This window comes from Strix uralensis, chromosome 1, assembly GCF_047716275.1.
Source record: "Strix uralensis isolate ZFMK-TIS-50842 chromosome 1, bStrUra1, whole genome shotgun sequence".
Classification (NCBI taxonomy): domain Eukaryota; kingdom Metazoa; phylum Chordata; class Aves; order Strigiformes; family Strigidae; genus Strix; species Strix uralensis.
The window spans coordinates 126,557,541-126,580,592 of NC_133972.1; the positions used below are offsets into that span (position 1 = coordinate 126,557,541).

At 37.5% G+C, this 23,052-nt stretch overlaps 1 protein-coding gene across 1 annotated transcript; it reads left to right on the forward strand.

Annotated features, from left to right (window-relative positions):
• The first annotated feature begins 409 nt into the window (after positions 1-409).
• On the forward strand, positions 410-21,519 carry LOC141954197 (desmoglein-4-like). The gene is made up of 16 exons (XM_074893484.1): positions 410-457; positions 7,157-7,192; positions 7,570-7,698; positions 8,398-8,553; positions 8,698-8,845; positions 9,746-9,909; positions 10,169-10,303; positions 10,854-11,039; positions 11,222-11,481; positions 12,409-12,551; positions 12,701-12,919; positions 14,110-14,667; positions 16,548-16,696; positions 17,185-17,245; positions 18,863-19,071; positions 20,548-21,519. Exons 1-16 carry the CDS (start codon positions 410-412, stop codon positions 21,517-21,519), a joined length of 3,573 nt encoding a protein of 1,190 aa, XP_074749585.1.
• Positions 21,520-23,052: the final 1,533 nt, after the last annotated feature.

Sequence of the window (23,052 nt, forward strand, 5' to 3'; positions counted from 1 at the left end):
GTTACAATTTTAATGATTCCTTATGTTGTGAGTAATTTATAAATCACTCAGTATCTTTTCAGCGAAGCTTGCCTTCTGTTTTTAAAACGTATCCTTTCGTATCCAACAAAGGGTTTCAGTGCAATAAGAATTAAGGTGTGTCTCTCAGATTTTACCTGCAAGCAATAATGATGTTGTCAAGCGTTTCAGGTGAGACCAGCCCAGGATTTTGGGGTGGGGAAAGACACTCTGTTATACAGCATCTTCAGTGCTTCCCTCAGAGGGAGGCAGAGACACCTTGAAGGGCTGAGTATAAGGACATCTACTGAGTGTCTTTTTAAATAGACACCAGAGTTGGGGGGGGGGAGGGGAAAAGGAACAGGCTTGTAACCATAACTCAGTTGGACTTGTATCCAAGAAGTCAGATGCCATGGATTGGCTCCCTCACCGAACAGCTGCTTTTCTGTTCCTTTTATTGGTAAGTCATATTTTAAAACTATACTTGTAAACTCTGTGATTATGCTAGTTGTGTCTTCCTCAGCAGACCATTACATTTTACAGTGTAATCTACCCCCCTAAAAAGATCTTGTGACATTTAGCATAAAAAACAAAGCTTTGTTTATTTTAAACTGCACTTCTGAAGATTCTATACAAATAATTTAGTTTTTCATTAAATGCTGACAAATGTTTCTTTTGATTTTGTATTTCTGCAGTCTGTTGATGTTCAATATGTGACTTTCTATGTTTAGTGCATGACTTTTCAGGTGAATGTAGTCTGTGGCTACTATTTAAGGAGTCACTGTTATTAATCAAAGTCTTATCATTATAAAAATCCTAATAACTTGACTGGATATCATTTGGTTCTATGTCTTTTTTTTATCAGTTGAGGGAATATGAAGAGCAAATCTCTTTTTCTAAATTCATTAGGAAGAGCACTTCAGAGCTGGCCAAATCCTACAGCTATATTCCAGAGAAAAACATGAAATTTAGTGAAGATCTTAGCTGAGTAAAAATCAAGACTTGTCCTATTATTTCACATTACAAAGCATTCCTGTCTTGTAGTGCATTAGTGCCTGAGCCGCCATGTGCTGAGCAAGTGAATCCATGACGAAAGTGTCGCTCTTTGGGCTTGTTTTTCTCACTGTAAAAGGAAAGTTGTGGCTATGGTCAAGCAGCATAGTTACACAATGTGTTCATCAAGGTATGGAAATTACCCAGAAAGGACTTAAAAGAATTATGGAGGCCCTTCTACAGCTGCAATCTGTTTTTTGTGTGGACCATTTTTGCTCATCTGTGCTGCTCTTCTGAAATTAGATAGAGGTTTAAGGCTCTGAAGATTGAAGAGTAGGATTTCTATTATAGTTATGTCCTTCTGTGGCTTTCACACAATTTTACATTTTACACAATGTATTATTAACCATAAATGCTTGTTAACTTCTCATTACTGACCCTCTAGAAATGTTATAGTCAGGGAAAAAGTGTTTGTTGTTAGAGAATATTAAATCCTAAAACTTATTTTGAAAAGATAATTCATTAATTTTAGGTGACAGCTCTGCAGTCAGTAAAGTAGAACTAACCAACACAGGGCACTGCCAAGCAAACAATGACAAAACTTGGCAAAAACAAGTTATGGTTCAGATGAGTTTCAGCTTGTTTAATGCAGCGCAGAGGTCTCTGAGATTCGCATGCTTACACATCATGCTAGCACTTCTGGATTTTCATGTAGCATCAGTGACTATTTGTTTTACTCAGTTACCTGGTGGTGCATACTCCTTACGTGTTGAAGTTCAAAAAAAGGTTGACTGTACTGTATCTAAGATCTGTCCATTCAAAAGAGATTTTGCTGTTTTATCGTCTCTCAGCAACTCCGGAGCAATTTTCATTCTTGCATTATATTATTGTTACAATTGTGACTGACGCAGGATACGTGTTTGGTCAGGAAAAAGGAGCAATTGTGAAAACTGCCATTATGTTTTGATGACTGTCAAATATTTGAACTTTTACTACCAAGAGGAAACAACTGTTGTTCTTATTATGTGTTCTTCTGCACAGCAGTGTTCATGATGGCCTGTACAGCTTAATAACATCTTTCAGCACTTTATAGAAAGCTGACGGACAAACTGTAGAGATTAAATAAACTATAAATTATGTATCTAATTTTAGTGTATTCTGAGAAACAGTCTTGGTTTTCAGCTTAATTAATTTTTCATGAAACTCGTCTGTCTGAATGGTGTGTCTGGTTAGTATGTTGTTAATAAGTTGTATCAAATAAAATTGCTGTGGAGTTATACATATTTTAGTATGTTACCATACTTTCAAAAAAAAGAAAACTTACCAGCCCTGAAACTAATAATTTTCTATATGCATTTCACCATTGGTGGGACTGATTCTGCAACCCTTGCTCACGTGACTTCAAAGGCGTTATTCTCATGAGTAAGGGAGTTCTGTTTGTGATACTTGCACAGACACGTTTTATGGAAATAATCTGTTTGATCAGGTATGACTCTTCTCCTGCCAGCTATCATGTGACACCTAATAATTGTAAATTCACCACATCTCTTATATGCACTTTTGTCTGGCTACATTTTCCCATGTGTTATCTACGCTTTTTTTTTTCTCGGTTGTTAGGGTATGGTTACACCTCCTACTCATAACTTGGTTAAACATAAAAATATTAAGGGGCCAAATCCTCTCCTTGCTTATGCATATGAAACATCTGCCAGGATGTAGCCAAGAACCTGAAGGCTTTTCTGCCAAAGAATTTTCTTGTAGAAATAGAAACTAAAGCAATTCCACATCCAGGAATTAGCACCTAAGATTAGGTTCTTAAATCTGCAGTTTTACATTCTTAAGTAAAAATGGCACATAAGCAAAGATGAATTTGCCACTAGAGCACTCTAAACCATATTAGAATTCAGGTTTTACTGAGGAGATTTACTGAGGGGACTTAGCATGACTAATTTGAAAAACTCAAATTTGAATGATAATGGCATACACCCTGTACTGAAATTATTTTTCCGTTCATTTTTCTAATGGTTAAGCTCAGTTACTGTATGGAAATTCATTATTTCTGTATGACTCAGCAGAAGAGAAACAATCTCAGTGGAAACTCCCAAAGTGGTCAGTTCTTTGAATAAACATATTTTAAAATAAATAAAACTTTGGAATATGTTCTTCTGACTGACACAAGCATTGTCGTACTTCTGCTGAAATAGCAATGGATTCTCCACCCTGGGTGCAACATAAAATATTGATGTCAGTTGCTAACATAGGAAGCAATAGAAACACCTGACTTCTGCAGGTTAAAAGACAAAATGCCAGAAAAGTAATCCTGAAAAACTTCTCCTTTAAATTGGAAGAAGTGCATTCATTAGTGATCTATGAAAAAGAAAAGTATAGACAAAAACATATCAAATGGCTTCTTTTGAAAATATGAGGTTTTGTCTTATGTTTCTACTCTGCTTCTCATTATTTCATATGCACTGATTTAGAATTTTTTTAAGACATGCAGAATGAATACAGGGAAGGGTTCATTATTTCAACCCTTTACTAGTCAGAGCTTTGGCTGAGTAGGAAAGATGTAAAAGTCCCAAAACGCTGACACAACCAGAGCTACCATGGCACTCTGATGACTAATATAGTATGTGTGAGTTCTCAGCACTCCTCCCATCCAGGCCAATAACAATACCGCTGTTGACTTCAAAGAGAGAGAAGTAGATCCAATATGAATAATGCTGGGAAGATGTTAAAGGCGTGTTCAGTCATTTAGATTTGAGTAGGTGGAGGAGGGAGGATTCCATAATTGCGTATAATATTGCTTGGCAGTCAATTAATGATTAGTTAATTCTTGTTTGCAAATTGCTTTGAAGGTGCAAAGAACCATACACATCCTATGGGCCTAACTCTATTCCCAGTTACATCAGAATAAATCCAGAATAACTCCAGTGTGACTAAGGTGTCATTTTGGACACAAGGTTCAGGCTGTGTATCATTACGGTAAAACACAAGCTTTCAGACAGGCCACCCTGCAAGTGATAGTCACCATAAATGTTTCCTGCCTTCACCTCTTCCAACACAAACCAGAAACAGCCTGTGCAATGGGCCTCTAGCTTCTCTGCAGAGTTTCCATTTTTCACAGTCTCTCAGAGACTAACAAGACAGCAAATCTTGATGTCATTCTAATCAGATTGCCTACCTCAAGGTCCTCAGGATGCATCCCACACATTCTAATGGCTCCTATTGCTTTAATTATCATTAATCATTGAATCTATGGAAAGTACTGTACTCAAATATTAGTTTAGAAGGGAAATTTGTTCACTACCCAGATGTAAGCTGGAGTTAACTGCTAAGACACAGTACCTCTCTGCTGACAACAGCACTAGAAAAAAAGGGTTTGCATTGCAGAGAGATATTAGAAATAGACAGCTGGCGTGGGGGGACCGTTCTAACTGCTAGTGACAGTGAAGAACCGGAAAACATTAGTTGAGGAGGCACAGGAACCTCCATCCCTGGATCAAGTTGGATAGATGTCACTCCAGAATTGTTGTGGTTTAGCTGATGAACTAGATAACTTTGTCTGGTGTCTGCCTGCCCTCCTTCCTGTAACACAGCAGTAACTGAGAGAGACAAATGCAGACATCAAGTTCGGATCAGCCTTTTCAAATAATATCACAAACTGTACTAAGGACTCTGGATTCACAACTATCAAGACTTCTTTCAAGATCTTCCATTAGCAACATGTAGCAGAATGGGGTTTTCCTTAGTCAGCACAGGACAAGTATGGAAATACAGGGCCTAAATTTACAATCCCCAGCATTAGTGATGAATGAATTCTTGACATTCCCATTATTGGTGCTCAAAAACAAAGGATGAAACTCCAGTTTAATATGTATATTCTTCACTGCTTGAAAACAGAACTCCCTATAGGCTGAAATCAAGTGTTTTATGGATATTTATGTCCTTAAAGAACATAATTCTTTACAGGCACAATTCTTATTTCAGGGACACTCAACACAGTTTTTCAATTAGGCCTGCTAATGAGTTCAGTTAAGCCTGCTATGAGAGTGATGTGGCTGGATGTGAGGTATTAGTTTCACTGTTAAATAACAGAATAGACCACAGGATGCAGACAGTAGACAAGATTCACTAACATTGCACTGGGAGGTGTATACCCATACTTTTCTGGGTCAGGATAATTGCTTGCATGCCAGAAGGGATTTCAGCCTAAGGGTGGAGAGGATTTCACTGTACTCACCAAAGGAGGCTCTGCGCCGCCAGTGGGATCAACTGATAAAACACGTTGAGTCAGTGCTATTTCTGGTGGACTTCATCACTCAGGTTCTCTGGTGAGGGTGTAATCTGCCCCTTCTACTCTCCCTTGCTTCCCCAAGATCTAAGGTGGATTATAAAAGGACAGGCCTGAGCTCCCACTGGTGTGAAAAAAAAAACACAGTTTAAAATGGAGTCTGATATTGTCCCTTCTCTGAGATGAATAATGGCTGCACAAGATTTTGAACCCCATTCTGCAGCTAGAGATTTAAATAGTCACCAAAACATAAACTCAGATTAAAAGATGTATTCATGCTTTTAGCACAACATTAACATATTGTAATGATTTTTCTCCAGAGTACTTTCTTAACTGTTTATGTCAATAGCTTGCTCAAAGAAATGAGAAAAAAATCCTTACTCCATGAATAGTCCGATAAATTTCAAGGTGTATGCACACCAGATGGGCAGATCCACAACCTAAATTCCCTCATTCAGAAGTAGATTAGGGCAGGCATTATGTGCCAAGGTCTCAGGGACTGTTCTGGGCAAGATTAGATCACTGGAGACATTGATCTGTAAACAAAAGATGGTGAACCTCTTATGGCATATAGGTAAATACGGAGAAGAGGGAAGAGTGAGGGAGGGTGGAGCTGCTGTTCATTAATCTGTTGCATGTAAGAGACTGTTTTAACATGAAGTAAGTGGAAAAAAGTCTGTGCCCATCTTCCAGCCTTGATAGAACAATACAATAAATTTGAAGTGAGGAAAGTCCCATGAGGTAAAGCTACCATAGAGAAAGATTGTCACAGATTTTATCCAAGCATAACTGACATAAAACTCATCAGATAAAACACATCAGACAAAAAAAAAAAAAAAAGCTATTGAACGATACTGGGAAATTAGAAGGAAAACGGAAAATTGATAACTACAGCTGTTAACCACATTTGGTGAGAAAAGAGAAGCTCTACAACACTTTTTGAGTCACCTGGATATTTTTGTTTCTCCCAATGATGAATGAAGCAAGCATCCAGTCCTGCAATTCCCATATTCTTCACCTTTTATCATCTGAAGAGAGCAGAGTCAGGTCCTAAACCCAAAAGAGATACTCTGAAGAGGTACATTCATCAAGTGAACTTCATTGTCACACCTTATTTAGGAACAAGGTTAATTAAACTGTGCCTTCTTTTAAAATGTGCTAATCAAGAAATTAAGGATTCTTTATTATTTTTGTTTTAAAGTAATTACATATTGCATCTGATCCTGCCACCTTTATTTACTCAAGACTTTGGTTGCATTGTTAGACCTCAAATCAAAGCCCACTGCACTCCAGGGAAATCTGCCCAATAACTGCACTTGGCTTTTCATCTTACATTGAAACTCTCCAACCTCAGTGGGCAGTTTCAATAAAACATTTTTGTTCTTTTTGGTTAAGCTACATAGTTAAGTACTCCAGGTCTTTCTAAATAAGAAAAATAAAGAAGAATAAATTATTTAGAATAAATACTCTTTTTCTAGTTTCCTAGACATACTTTTCAATAAAAACTCTTGCAACCACTTCTCTCTTCAACTGAGGTGTTACAACCTAAAAATCTGTGTGAAAGCTGTATTTTGATATAGGTGTAACTTGAATTTGCTACAGCACATCCACTCAAAGTTCTGCCTTGAAAGGCAGAATTAATTTTGAAGGTGCTAGCTGTCAAAGAATTCAAGGGATGGATATAGAAAACAATGAGTTGCACAGAAAGTCATTTATGAAAATCATGTGGCTACTGCCTAGATAGGCTGTTGCAATAGATTTGAGAAAAAGAACTGCTCCAGTCCTGAAGTATAGCAATGTATGGCAGTTGGGTTTTGCTTACTGCATTTTTCCCTGCATTTGTATATGTCAATCTTCATATTGTTCTTGCAGGTACTCTTGGATTTCAGCACAGGATTTCATGTAGAGGTAATATATATTTCTTTAGAAACTGATTTTCTGATGAAATTAAATGTAACTAATGCAAAAATGAGATGGAAAATACTGAACTAAGACATTTCTGAACTTGAAGACTGAAAACATATTTAAATATTAAACAGTTGCAGGTAATAACCCGCTCACCCTCTCAAGAGAAGTTCTCCTGAACCTAAATAAGTATCTCATACATAGGAATAATTTTCAAGTAAACATGTACATTCTTAGAGTTCGTAACTCGCAGACGTATGAAAAAGCACATGATCTATAAAAATCCCTTTTCTCCTTATTGTTGGAAATTCTAAATGTCTGTATTAATTTAAAATGAATTGAGGTTACTGGTCGTATGATACTGGAACTCTCTGTCAAAGGTAAAAGAATGGGATGAAAATGGAATGGCAAGATGGAAAACCTTCAGAAGACAAAAACGTGAATGGATCAAATTTGCTGCAGCTTGTAGAGAAGGAGAAGATAATTCTAAGAGGAATCCAATTGCCAAAGTAAGTAGAAAGAAAAGCAAAAGTGTTCACTGACAAGGAAGTTTTTCTAAAGACAAGCTGATAAAAGAAGAGAGATTTAAAAGTGTATTTGCTTAGAGTCGTCAAAGCAAGGAATGTAGAATAAAAGAAAGATGATGCAATATTTCCAGCTCTGCTGAGACAGTCTGATAAGGTGAATCCACGTGGCTGCTAAAGGTTTCCCCAAAGGCTTCCTAGAACACTGCCATCAGTCTACTTCCTAGACAGCTCCAACCACAGTCTCTTCGTATGCAGCATCTGTGTACTAGATTGCAATATTTTTCTTTTCTTTCTCACCCTGGGAAACTCCTGAGCACAAGTTCAAGGATAGTGCATGACTTCTGTGGGCAACAGAGCAAAGAAGATGTCTTCCTATCCTCTCACCGTGACTGTACCCTTACTGAGGTCCAGCCACAGTGTGACATTCTTGGAAGTTTCCCTCTTTACCTCCCTGCTAGAAGATTTAAGAGAAATAGAAAACCTGTCCAGCACTTAAAGAGAGATGGATTGCTAGGCTGACTGTTTTGTAGAAGAGCCTTCCATTTGTTCTGACAATTGAATCTTATGATATGTGGTCAAGAAACTGAAATTATATAGAATTTTTTACAGGAACTAATAGGAAAAAACCCCTGCAGGTGTCCTCAGTAAACTGGTATAAATTATTATTATCTATTATTGTAGATCCGATCAGATTGTGAAGAAAACCATCCAATCACATACAGCATCTCTGGAGTTGGAATTGATCGTGCCCCCTATGGAATATTTGTTGTTAACCCAAGAACAGGAGAAATTAATATAACATCAATAGTGGATAGGGAAGTAACCCCAGTATTTGTTGTAAGTACTCCCCTTTTTCTTTTACCTTTATAATGAAGGATCCAGGGGGGCAGGGAGAGGAAAAGGAAACAAGTTCATTTGTTTCAGATTGTTACTTTGCTTACTTCACTTTTGGTTTTAAAACAAGTAAATCTCTTTATCTAGATACGTTGCTTTGCTAAACACTCAGTGACGGGTATAGATTTGGAACCACCTCTTGAACTTCGAGTCAGAGTTCTGGATATAAATGATAACCCTCCTATATTTGCACAAACTGTATTTACAGGATCTGTTGAAGAAAGCAGTATGGACAGTAAGTAACTATGTTATGCCTATTATAGCATAGTAAGTGAAACTCCCAGAATACAGTTAATATAAACCTAGGGTGCTCATTCTACTTTTTATTAGGCAACGACATATATTGGCCAGGACTGCTGCAGAGAAAGGAGTGGCAGATGCATCTCCAAGTGCTATTCCAGCTGGGGCCCGAGATTATTGCCTAAAATTAAGCAGCGATGTTTCCTTCCCCCTTTCCTCCCACACATGAATGCTGAATGTTCCAGTTTCGAACCATACCATCATGCAAATTCTTTCAGATGTGAAAATTTACAATAAATCAGTTCAATCTTTCTCGGTAAAAAAAAAATAACATTGCGCCTACTCTTATTTCCTTTGAGGGTATATAAAATACGTTTTTTCCCATCTTTTCTAGTTCAAATATTTGTATTTATAGCCTATTGCAGTTGCAGTAGAATATTACTACATAAACCCTTACTTAAAACATTAAAATGGTTATTTTTACCAAAAGGGTAGCAATGAACATTAGACATGCAAATAGCACTGAGACAATGGTGCCTAATGCTCTTTTTCTACTTTCTAGAAATTCTCATTTAAAACTGTGGAGATTTCTTATATTATCTACAAGCTCAGTACTTCCTGGTTTTACACAGTCCCTATGGTGACTTCAAGAAGCTCAGTGAAAATCTGCATTACTCCATCTGATCTTAATTTTTAATGCATTTTAGAGCCATCAACATTCAGTCAGAATCAGTACTACAAAATTAAACTTTTGTTTTTCTTTGTAAATGTCGATGAACAGATAGCATTCTATCATTTTTGTGCACCAAGATATAGCATTGTCTTGAGTTTTTTGCAGGAACAAAACAGATTTTCTCATTCTTTTTTTTTTTTAATTATTATTTTTTATTCTTAGACACTCTGGTGATGAAAATAATTGCATCAGATGCAGATGAACCTAATCACTTGAATTCTAAAATTGCCTTCAAAATAGAGAGTCAGGAACCTTCAGGTCCACCCATGTTCATTATGAATAAATATACTGGAGAACTCCATCTTGCAAATTATCTTGACAGAGAGGTAACATTTCCCTTTCTAAAGTTAAATTACATGATGTTGTGGTGTATATGTGTCATGGGGGGCATGGGGCGGGGGGGAGGGGGGAGAAAGGTTGTGGGTTTTACAAAAATTAAGGGAGAAATGCATTTCTTCTATATGTTACAATAAAATGCCTAAGGCAAATTCCAGCATTGGGAAATAGGAGCAAGACATGAGTATTTATACCATTTAAGATGTACAGGTGGTCCTTCTAACATGATCTTTTCTCTTTCTGTGACAGCAACATAGTAGCTACACTCTTGTTGTGAAGGCATCAGACCGGGATGGAGCTGCAGATGGAATATCATCCCTTTGTAGCTGTAACATTAAAGTTATTGATGTCAATGACAACTTCCCAACTCTTGCTCAAAGCTCTGTAAGTTTTTAATATCAAAAGCAACATCACTATTTTAAAACCCTGTTCAAAAATCCAGTTGATAACAGAGCCCTTACTAACCCATAGAGCGTTTTCACATTTGAACACTCCACTGGATTAACAGGATTGTTTTCTTGAAGCGTGCTCAAAATCCAATCCATCACTTGTGCACCGATTCTGATAAAATGCACCCAGATTATTTTTTTATTCAGAGAAGTCAATCCCGACACTGACTTCTCTGTATTCAGAGAAATCCAGTCATTCGGGTGTCCCTAGCCATGCAATATGGCCAGATTAACCCAATCTTTGTATGATCTATTCTTATAGAAAGCACAAATCCTTTTCCTCTAAACTGCCTCTGCAAACACTTAAGGTGATACAGCTCTTTAGATCTGCAAACAGAATCACAATTTATCCGGAACACATGATTTTTATTAAATTGGCATGGACCGTGGGCAGGACATTCTTCAAAAGACTCTGCAGTCAGCGGTTTTTTTCCTCACATTACATACTTTAGTGTTTGCTAATAGGTATTTATCTGTCATTCCAGTTTTCAGCAAGTATTTCAGAAAATTCACTCAGTTCAGAACTACTACGAATACAAGCTCTGGATGCTGACGAAGAGTTTACAGACAATTGGTTAGCAGAATTTTTCTTTATATCCGGTAATGAAGATAACTCTTTTGAAATTGTTACAGATCGAGCTACAAATCAAGGAATCCTTAGAGTAATTAAGGTATGGATAAATATTGTTATTCAACTATTGAAATAATCATCCTAAAATGGTTTTAATTAATTGTTAACAAAATTAAATGAGCAGTAAAAACATCGTCACTCAACCATTTAAAATAGAAAATATTTAAATAAAATTAAAGGAACTTTTATCTATTATCAAGTTCTCTGTGGTTTATCTTTTAGGAACTGAATTATGAACATCTCCAAACTCACTCAATGGTTATTGGTGTCAGGAACGTAGCTGCCTTCCACCACTCTGTTGCGCGTGACTTCCAAATGCAGGGATCACCCCTTGTAGTAGAAGTAATGAATGTGTATGAACCACCACGATTTCATCCATCTACAGCTGTGTTTTCTGTACGACAAAACACAAGAGTGAATGATGTTGTGGGAACATACACAGCCATTGATGAAGACACTGGAGCTATTGCATCAAATGTTGTGTAAGCTCTGCTCTGCTTAACTCCCCAGATGGAATAATGCATTTAATTGAGATTTCAATGGGATGAGGAATAGGTATTTTAAAGGGTGCTTTAAAAAAAAAAAAAACTTTAAAAATGTTAATAGATTAGCAACAGAATAATAGCAATAGAATAGTATATACTTTAGTCCATTTTTATGCTATGATTGCTTTTGTTTTCTGATCTACTTTCCTTATCCTTGTGCACAAGACAAAGAAAATATCATTTTTTTAACAGGCTGTAACTTACATAAATCAGAACAGGGTTTTTTTCTAACCCAACCTAAGAATATTTTTTCTTGACATGTTTGCTACAAGCAAGGAATTTGTTAGCATCTCTAAAAAAGCAAGCAGAAAACCCCAATAATAGGCAATATTATACAATCAGAACAGAAGAGGTCACTACCAGCTCATTCTATAGTTAAAAAACCCCTAGAATTATTTGACATTAATTTCTCCTGAAATTAATGATAATTAATGGGACCATAATTTGCTTTTTAATGTATGTAGAAATAAATAAATACAGTTTACAAAGGTTTGAAAAATTTTCATAAAACAGAGAAATATGCTAGCAAATACAACTGTAGAATGTTATAGGAAGACTGGATTTGACTACTGATATCAACAAGGGTTCTAGTAAAGGTTTACAGGGTCCAGAAAGATTTTACTTTTAGTCTATGATACCACTTTCAAAATAAAAGGGACTTCTATGGATTTTCTTTATTCCTAATTATTTTTCTGGTCTACTTCTTTTGAAGTCTACAGGAATTTTGCTTGAGCAGGGTGAAATGCACTAGAACATAGCACAGTCTAAAGAAAAATATTCCAAACTAACAAATATTTGCAAAATGACTATGTAATGCATATATTCATAACATAATACTGAGTATTTTTACTTCATCAAATACAGATATAGTATAGGACGTGATCCAGGTGCCTGGTTCAGAATCAATCAAAACACTGGTCAAATCACACTGAACAAAGTTATTGACTGGGAATCAACCTATGTAGCCAATGGGCAGTACAAAGCAGAGGTTCTGGCTATCACCAGAGGTAAGAAAAGAGATTAAGTTTTCCAAAACAAAACCCTGTTTCTTTCAGATTTCTCTCAATGTTTTTTTCTGTTTCTAGTTTTTCCACCTGAACTGCATTATTTATAGTATCAATATTCCCTCCTGACCACAGATTTCTTCTTTTTACAGGTGCTCCTCGATATACTGCTACTGGCACCATTGTGGTTTCAATGCAAGGCATCAGTGACAACTGCCCAACTATTAACACTGAATTAAGGAAAGTATGTATGCATTCCCCATCAGTGATTATCACAGCGAAGGCTATGGATGGTGATGCATACGCTCTCCCCTTTACATACAGCATACATGGTGAACCTCAGACTACATGGATTATCAGATCAATAAATGGTAAATTAACCTACATTTTATAACAGAATAAATCATAGTAATAAACTCTTATCTAAGATAACAGATCAGGATAACCTTTTAATAACAAACAAAACAGTTATTAGAATCAATTCTAATCTCACTTAAATATGATTTTATGCTCATATGAATCCAAGAAGTTGCTCTGGATAGATATATATATATATATATATATATATATATAAAATCATATTAGAAATAGAATCAGAATCATTGCATGTGTTTATCTTGTTATCACCTTTTAAAGGAAACTAAAAACATAATAAAAATAGAGCAGCAAAACTACTTTACTTGAGTGTAGCTATGATAAGGACCTCTATTGGTCTAAACCTAATGAGGTATTCAAAAGGAGTAATTTGATACCTTTTCATTTCTATATTATCTAAAAATTTCTAAGAATATGAAAAACCTCTCTAATTTATTTGAGTATAAAGTAATTACTTCGCAGAGCTTTACTTTTAAGAGAGGCATATGAAAATGGCAAATAAAGATCACAGCTTTTGTAATTTATTGTACAAATTGTACTTACCTGTATTCCTAAGAAAAACATTTTAGACAGTGCCCAGTGGAGCTTTTCCAGTTTCCTCCAATAGGACATAACAAACTAATGAATTAATCAAATCTCATACATTACTAAATGACAGAATTTGCATAACTTACTGTATGCACCGAAGACTATATTAAATGGTAAATATCACAATTACAACTACTCTTGTGTCTCCTATTTGTCCTAAACAGATGCAATTGTGTAACTTTAAATATTTTAAAACTACTGAAAAAACTTTTGAACACATGTAAATTCCTTGTGAGAGGAAAAAAACTTATAAAACTTGCAATTTTTATGTTCACCATTGTGCGAATAAAAATCAGGAAAAGCAGCAGTAGATATAACAAAGTGCATTTGCCCCTTTTATATTTCTCAGGTTAAAAAGTGATGACTAGACTGATCTGGCTCAGGTTTTTCAAAAGAAAAAACTAGCATGGATGAACATCACAAGTTTCAGCTTTGAATAAATACTGTAGACACATAAGTAACGGAAGATCTTAGAATGCCAACACTAGTCTTCATTCTGTTTTATGAACCTTACTGACAAAAATTCTAGATTTGTGCAGTATTTATAGTCAATACCCTAATATAAATATTTTTCTCTTTTTTTTTTCTTTTCCCAAAGATTCCTCTGCAGAACTAGTGACTCAGAACTTTGACTTTTACCTTTATAGGGTCTATATCAGTGTAAGAGATAACCTAGGCAGACGCTGCTCTAAACCATATATAATTCCTGTGCAAGCTTGTCAGTGTGATAGTCGTAATTATTGCACCAGTGGGGCCACGAGAATAGTTATCATTGGTGGTGGTGGCAGCAGTGGTGGTGTCAGTGGTGGTGGCAGTGGCAGTGCTGGTGGTGGTGGTGGTGGTGCTGGTGGTGGTGGTGCTGGTGGTGGTGGTGGTGGTGGTGCCACTGGTGGTGGTGGTGTTGGAGGAGACCAGCAAGGTGGAATAAGACCATCACAAGAAGGTGGTGGTACTGGTGAGGTTAGACCTGGAGGAGAAACTGGCGACCAAACAGACTGGCAGGATGGTTACACTGATGGATACAGTGATGGATATACTGCAGCCACTGATGATAGTTATAATGGAAGTGGAAATTATGGCAGAAGTTTCCCATCTTCTACCACGCTCAGTGGTGCTGCCATTGGCCTGATGTTTCTTGGTGGATTAATATTTGTTCGTAAGTATAAAATTAAGAAAGCAGTATTATTAATTTTCTTAAAAGTGCATTTTTTTAATTCTTCGAAAATAAGGTTACTTTTCTGGTTGGTTGTTAACCTGTTGGCTCCCGTGGGCCATTTGACAGAGAAAAAATTGTCTTTTAAATTTTAAGAATTTCTATGTATTTAATATTCTACATATTTGTTTCATTCACAAATAACTATTTCCTCCCTAAGACAGGGCTTTTTCCTAAGGTGTTATCTAGTTCTCAGACCATCAGACAGGGTAAAAAAGTTTAGTAGAAGATTCAGAAGATTTTGGGCAAGAGCTGTCCCTGTCACTTACAATTTACACTTTGCAATTCGTATTTCCATTACATTACTAAAAGAAATGGACAAGCTGGGTATGAAAAGATGTAAAGAACAAGCTTCCTTTGAACTCAAAGATAGATTTCAGTAGTAGAACAATAAATACAATCATCTTAAATTTTGAACCTTTTGGCTATTGCTGCCAAATATTATATCCATTTAAAACAAGTGGCATTTGTGATAACAGGATTGAAACAGATCATTCATTCATATGTCCTAATATTTTTGAAGAAATATGAGTTTCAGGGATACGAATGACTCAAGTTAGACTTCATGTAAGCAATTACCATCACAATCAGATGTGATCATCTTTCTATCATAGCCTGAGCATCAAACAATCAACATTTAAAATTTCCCAGTGCAGAAATACTGACTAAAAATACAGAGGAGATGGACTTTTCCCCTGACTTTTTGAGGAGGGGGGGTTGTTTTGGGTTTTGATCTTTGATTAGTAGGAATCAACAAACAGAAAATTTTGAAGTACAAACAAAAGGCTGTTTTGTTTGTACTTCCCAGGTGGCTAATGTTACAGGACAGACTGTCTTTCTGCCTTTGGAAATCTCCTGTCTTAGTTGGTAGTCTGGAATAAGTATGTCCTTAGTTGTGCAGTGTGAGGTAGCGCTTTGTACACTGTATACCCCTTTCCCTTTTTCTCTTCAGTTCACTTTGATGTTAAACTGAGAGTTTTAGATGCTCTGCTTAGACTGCTGTAGACAACTGTTTCTCTCTCCACTCCCTCTGCAGTGGTACGAGATTAGTAATTTAGCCATTTGGGTTAAGGACCTAAACACAGCCAGAATTAATATTGCAGTGCCTTTCTAAAATGAGAAATGTTTTCAATGTCGGCATTTAAAGCATTCAGCGATTTCCAACACTGAGTTCTTGAAACAACTAAGCATAATACAGCACACTGGGAAACCTGACTCATCCTGTGGTATAATTTCTTAAAACTGGGGTTTGGGTGTTGCCTCTATTGTTTTTTTCAAATCAAGCATTATGTATACGTGATGTGAAAAATGTAACTGGAGCCTTAGCCAAAGATCACTTAGCCAGATGGATATCTCTCCACTGATTCTCATATGTCTCTTATTACAAATGTGTATTTCTTTTCAATTCCAATATCTGAATAGACAAATGCATGCTTATATATCAATAATTAATATCACTGGATGCTATACATAGCAAGACTGGGTCTGTTTGTTTAATTTTCATGTGCAACTTACATTTATTCAGTTGAGATAGATCAAAGTCTGTTCCCAGGTGTATAGGCATAAATTTGGAGTAACAGCCCTACTCCACCCCCACTTTGCTCTGCTATAACTAAAGGTACAAATTATTCTGAATTTCCAAATACATACATTTCAAAACTCAGCTAATAATTCTGAAAGCCGGACTTGCAGGCTGCTTGGTTTGAAACATTTTAAAAGACATATTTTCAGAAGTTCTTGAGCACCTGCCCTCTGGGAAAAGCAGCTATTCCTGTGAGGAAGAAATGTCCTAAATCCCTGTTTCCTGTTTCTTTCCTGTTAAGTGATTCCAATTTTGATGTCAATGAGTGACTGTTGTGGCTGTGGACCTGGTGCTGCAGGTGGAGTTGGAACTGGATTTGAACCTGTACCTGAGTGCACAGAAGGGGCAATTCATCCCTGGGGAATAGAAGGTGCACAGCCTGAAGACAGGGTCAGTACATCCCATGTTTCTAAACCCCGCAGTAATTCATATTTACAGAAAAGGTTGCATTTGACTAGAAGCATGAAAGTGATTGTAGCATTGTGTCATCTTCTAAAAGCCTGGTGTTGTCAACAATTCCCAGGCAGATATGAAAGGTGATTCTTAATTAACATTTGCAAACGGAGTTTGTGTGGTTTGTGTTCAGTCGGCTTGGCCAACAATTTGGTGTTACTATTCCCTCAGCTGAAACACAGTAACTAGCAAGCTTTTTCAGTGCAAAGTAGGAAAAGATAACACAAACCATCTTCACTGATCACCTTTTACCTTGACAATGAACAAAACTTGGATGGAGTCTTTTGGGTTTGGGGTTTTTGTGGTAATTAATAGCTATCATTAAGAGCTTAGACTGATAATTCCTTTATGTGATTCACAAAGTCTTCATCTTCATATGGGAATTTCAAATTCATAATTCAAGGAGTCAAAATGGTGTTTTCCAGGATGTCTCACACATTCTTGCCCCAACAACAGCTGCAGGAGGTGATTTTGGTGAACCCTCTGGTAAGCAGATCCTAAAATTTTCTATGTGCACTGTCATAAAGCTTTCAGAACTTCATGTCTCCTGATTCAAAGAGCACTTTGGTTTCTCAGCTACAACCCAGCCCTTCCAATCCTCCATCTACAGATAGCCAAACTGATGCTGGTAGGACTTTCAGTATGAATAAAGGATCTGAGATTTAAGCCTTTGAGGAGATTCATTTCTGCAAACTATGTTTACTTTGAAATATCTGCCAAGGCTCTGAAATCTCAGGAAATTTTTCAACATTCCAGCTAGTGAATGGAGGGTCTTTTCAAGACACCAATTTTAGCAGAAATCAATCTTGAGGACAGAATAAGGAAGTTTTCTTTCATAACTCAGTGGTGAAAGGTTCAGTTCTTGTCAGTTTCCAGGCTCTGCTTCCCACAAGGGAGAATAGGACCTGTCAAGTAGCCAGTTAAATACTGTCCTTTTGTACAGTAGCCTAGACAGAAATCTGGCAGACAGCACAATAAATTTATGCTTCTGAGATAAGGTTCCCCCAGGAATTTGATGGCCACAGAGAATAAGTCAAGCTCTGCAGTGCCACTTTCTTTCTCCTTTTCCCCATTACTTACTCCACAACAGGAAGGAAAGATGCTGGCACAGATCCATTTTCACTAGCTTCTGACAAGAAGTGTCACTCTGCAAGACAACTTCTCTGATGACTGTTGATTATTCAAAATGTTCTCATCCTTAAGGTAAAATCAAAAGAGAACATTTTGGGGCATAAACATGAATTAAGAGTCTTGCTGCCATGACAATTGTAAAGTTTAAGACTTACATATGTGATTTATTTTAGATCCACTGTTCAGTACTATTATGCTGAAAGCCCCTGGTTGAAATTCTATAAACTGAGACTAAAGAGATTAAATGAAAAAAACAATATCATTTAGCCTGTATTTCTTAATGTAATCATAGCCAAGACTACTGTATGCAAATTGTTTATTATATTACATGCTGATATGTAAGACCACTCATTCCTTTTTATCATATATGAAAAAATCTGGAGAAGATAAAATCCTGTAGGTATGACCTTATAATTTATTGTAAAGGTTTTTTTCTTTCTGTATTATGAACACTGGTGGTTATTATGATCCATTGTTTTTCTCCCAAATCACCCTTAACAATCTAATAGCTAGAAAATGTGAAAGGAGTTACAAAGCTATTTCTTTTAGAAAAGAGTTTAAGGCAAAATTATTTTAACCCCAAAGTGATCTTAAATATACGTTTATGCATTTGCATAATTATCCATAAGAATTATCTGATTTTCTAATGCAAATCCCATGACAGCTATATGTACACCAGACAGGAATCTCTCCAGCCAATTACACAAGTGAACCACTGATTTTCTAAAGCAGATATGCACATGCAGCCTAGCCTCAGGAATAAAATCAAGGTCTTAGATGTCTGCACTTAATTTTTATTGCAGTCTCAATGTTTGGCACATGTGCATGGATCTGTGATTGAAATTAGTCTGAATTACCTTTAGAAACTCTACAGTAGTGTCATTCATTGTACTCTTTGTAAAAAAAACTGGCAAATTCTGTGTAAATTTTCACAGAGCACAGGAACGGTAACTTTTCTTATTCTGCTTTCAGACATATATACAAACACATATGGAGGAGGAGGAGTAGTAGCTTCTGGTGTTGAAGAAACTACAGGGGTTGGCTATGGCACTGGTACTGGTTACGGAACAGCTGGAGGAATTTCTGGAACAGGGGAAGCAAAAGGATCAATTGGAGGAACAATAAAAGAGTATCGAGAAGGAGGGGTGAACATGGCCTTCCTAGATAACTACTTCTCTGAGGTAAATACCTGATCTTATTTGCATTACATCTGTGAGCCTACTGTTAAATTCTCCTCCCCAAGTTACATGGTGGAAATACAAAATAACTCCACTCAGCTTGAAACTTTCATGATATAAGACTGGTGTGAGAGCAAAGCTGACCGTACAAGTAGGAAAAACTAAGACACTAGTAGAACTGCTTTTGAGCTGCTGGTATAGTAGATTGGATTGCTCAATAGCCTTTCTGTAAAACTGAACACAGTGCAGTTATGGGTACCAAGCAAATAAATTATCTCAGCTTTATAAGTGACCACCAAATTGATATATTTGCCACCTTTTCCGTGTGTAAATAGATAGTAGCTTTGTGAAATTGTTCACACATACTTCCTGTACATCTTGTTTAATTAAGTGACTTTAACCCTTAAAGAACTGTGAACACCAGTTCATTTTCCTTATTTTTATTGCCATTTCTGTTCCCCAAAAGACTTGTGAACTGCAAGTCACAAAACACAAACATGCAGTTTTGTAATTGGCAACATATTAATTAGCCTTTACATATGGGTTAAAAAAATGCTATGGAGTTTACCATGGATTAATGGGATATATTTTCATAATTAGCAAGAACTGTGAGGCATAAATACTATAATTGCATATGTCACCAAAATATCAATTAATATGTAAGGACTGCTGTATTTCAAAATCTAAACAATATTCAGTGAAGGAGAGGACAGCGCAGTCCTGAAGTCCTGAGCATGGACTTGTCCCAGACCAGGATCTCCCTGTCTAGGCTGGCAGCACTACGTATTAACTGTCTGCCAGCCGTAGGCCCCCACAGATTACTCCTCCTACTGACCATCTCAATCTCCAAACCCTCTGCCTCTCCTGCCTGGGCCTCCCCGTCTGTCCTTCCCTGCTTCCTCCATCACCCTGCATTCACTTTAAATTCCCCTCTTTCCTGCCCGATCCCTCTGCACTGACCACTCTACCATTCCCAAGGCCATCACAAATCAATGATCTCCATCCTGCTCAAATGGACTTCCCTTTGGGCTCACCAAGCCTTCCTCACTGTGGTCAATACTCTGTCCCATCCCCTCTGTCCTGGCCTCTCCATTGTTCCCCTCATCACCTTGCTTCGCCCCTTTTCCTACCACTTTTTCCGGATGTTGTTGCCCAAAGTGTACATTCCTTTCCCCGTCCCTTTCACTCTCTCCCTTCACCCCACAGTCAGACCCACTGATGGCAGATCAAATTTGAGATGCTAAGTGGTTGCAGAAACAAGAATAAAATATCAGTAGCATTTGAATAAAACTTATTTCAAGGTCACAAAAATGTTGATGATATAATTTGTTCAGCTGATGTCCTGTTTTTCAAGTCAGCTAGGCCTTACTGTGCTTAGGGAACCCTTACTATGGTTTGAGTCTTCACAGTTAAAAACCTGATGAAAAGTCACTCCATTCTACTTTTTTTTTCTGATTTTTTTTTTTCTGCAAACTACAGAAAGCATTTGTGTATGCAGATGAAGATGAAGGTCGGCCGGCAAATGACTGCCTATTAATATATGATCATGAAGGAGTCGGTACTCCTGTTGGCTCTGTGGGTTGCTGCAGCTTTATTGGAGAAGATACAGATGAAACGTATTTGGATACATTAGGACCAAAATTTAAGACCTTAGCAGAGATCTGTCTGGGCAAAGAGATCGAACCCTTCCCTGATGTCAACCCACCCTGGCCATGCGTTAATGTCAATTTTCCCAACCCTGAAAGTGATCTAAACCTCCCGCCACCTGGAACCACCATCATTGTCAACGGATGTGCACCTATGCCTCCCCCGGTTGGCACTACAACGGTTGTTACTGAAAACACCTACACATCTGGGTCAACCATACAGCCCCCGAGGCCAATGCCGGATCCTTTGCTCCATGGCAACATGACAGTGACTGAGACCTACACCTCCGGCTCCCCTTCTCTTTGCGTTGACCCTCTGCGTGCATCCAACGTTGTTGTAACAGAAAGGGTTGTCGGTCCTGCGTCTGCCTCTGATTTGCGCGGTATGCTAGATATCCCCGATCTCACAGACGGGTCCAACGTTATCGTCACGGAAAGAGTAATCGCACCTAACTCCCGACTCCCAACCTCTCTGAGCATTCCCGATTTGGTAGATGGGTCAAATGTGGTGGTGACAGAAAGGGTGTTCAGGCCTGCCTCCGGCATGCCCGGTAGCTTAATAAATATTCCCTCAGAGTTGTCAAATGCCCACAACGTGGTGGTCACCGAGAGGGTAGTGTCAGGGTCTGGAATGAGCAGCCTTGGGGGGACAAACCTAGGGGGGGCAAATCTGGGGGGCCTCAGCGGCGCAGGTCAGATGCTCAGCGCTGACTGTCACCTTGGCCAGGCAATGGGTACGGCGTCCCCAGGCACCTCCCGGAGAAGAGTTACAAAGTACAGCACTGTCCAGTACTCCAGTCAGTAATGCCTCTGTCAGCGACCCTTCCTGTTGAAATCACCATTTGCACCAACACTCGTTAGCTGCCACCCACCAAGAATACTGTTATTATTTATAACTAGGAAATAGCGCTAAAGTTTCAGGGACTCCTACTTGTGTGAGGATCTCTGAAGGGTGCCCCATTTCAAGGCCAAATGCAGGCTTTTTGCCAGTGAAGGGAAAGCTGAAGTTAGCTTTAAATTTATTTCTTTCTCTCCACTGAGTACTACAAGTGTACAGATACGAATGTTTTTGGAGAAAGATCTGCTTACCAAGCAGAGCAGTGAGAGGGGATCCTTTTGTGCATACAGTATCAGCATGAATTAATATGTCATATAAAAGTGCTAAAATACTGTACTGCTGAGTGATCTCCCACAATAAGTAGATTTGGGTTAAAAGTCCCTCATTGACAAGACAGGAAAAGAATGTAATTAATAATTAGTCAACTCAAGACTAAATAAGCACTTTCAAAAGCATCACTTTATTTTGCATGTAATTCAAGAAGCGCTACAAAACAGCACTTTCAATCATTTCTCCCATCACCAACAACAGTTATAAATAATAATCACATAAACACAACACATTTTCATTGCTTTCTGAAGTTCTCAGTAAAACACTCTGCCACAGCCTGCCATGTTGTTACTCTTATGGTGAGGAACGTAAACAGTAATTTGCCGCAGCAAAATAAAGTCTTAGAAGCTTTGTGATGTGGGGAGGCAATAGCAAGTACTGTATCACTGACACTGATAGCTGAAGTCCTTCATGAAAAGAAAAAAACACCTGGGAGCAGTATAAATCTGCTAATAAGCAATGTGGAGAATTGTTATTTCATATGTCAATGTATTTTGCATTGATATTTTGAAAGTTTATTTGAATGTGTTAATTGAAAAAGTCTTTATGATTCTATAATCTTAATTAAATCTGGCTTTATTTTCCCACAAAAACAGCTCTATTGGATTCTGTTATTCTAATAATACCTTAACATGGGTCAGAATATGATCTGAAGGAGCAAAATACTGAAATATAGTATCTATCTCATTTTACTTCTGTATCATATGTATAGTAATCATAATATACGCAACATTGCTTCAGTGTAAATACAATAGAGTTACACAGAGGGACGAGCTTTTTTTGCTAGACCACCAAATCAGTAGTTTTCCCTCAAATTTTGCTTCTTCAGCTTTGATGGACAGGTTAGTGAAAAGTTTAAAAGTTGTCTGTGAACCTCCCACTCTATAAAATAGAAAATAAACTTTCTGTTGTGCATCCAGATTAACTTATCTCAGCAGAACTGGAAGACAAGTTTCTGAGTCTGATATCAGGAAAAGACTTTTTAAAAGATGTTTTCAGAAATGTGACTAGATCTGCTGTCAAAGAGAACCTGCAGTGCCCTCTGAGTCAATGCCACTGCCATTAACACCAGTAATCCCCAGGAGTCATGATCAAATTTAAGGCTACTTTGAGAAAGGGTCCCTTCCATGGCTTCAAGTGCTTTTCTGAAGCAACTGAGCATATTAGATG

Coding starts and splice junctions, on each gene's coding strand:
- LOC141954197 (XM_074893484.1), top strand. CDS start 410: ATGGATTGGCTCCCTCACCGAACAGCTGCTTTTCTGTTCCTTTTATTG. Junction 7,193..7,569: donor GCACAGGATTTCATGTAGAG/GTAATATATATT, acceptor TCTCTGTCAAAG/GTAAAAGAATGGGATGAAAA. Junction 9,910..10,168: donor CAAATTATCTTGACAGAGAG/GTAACATTTCCC, acceptor TTTCTGTGACAG/CAACATAGTAGCTACACTCT.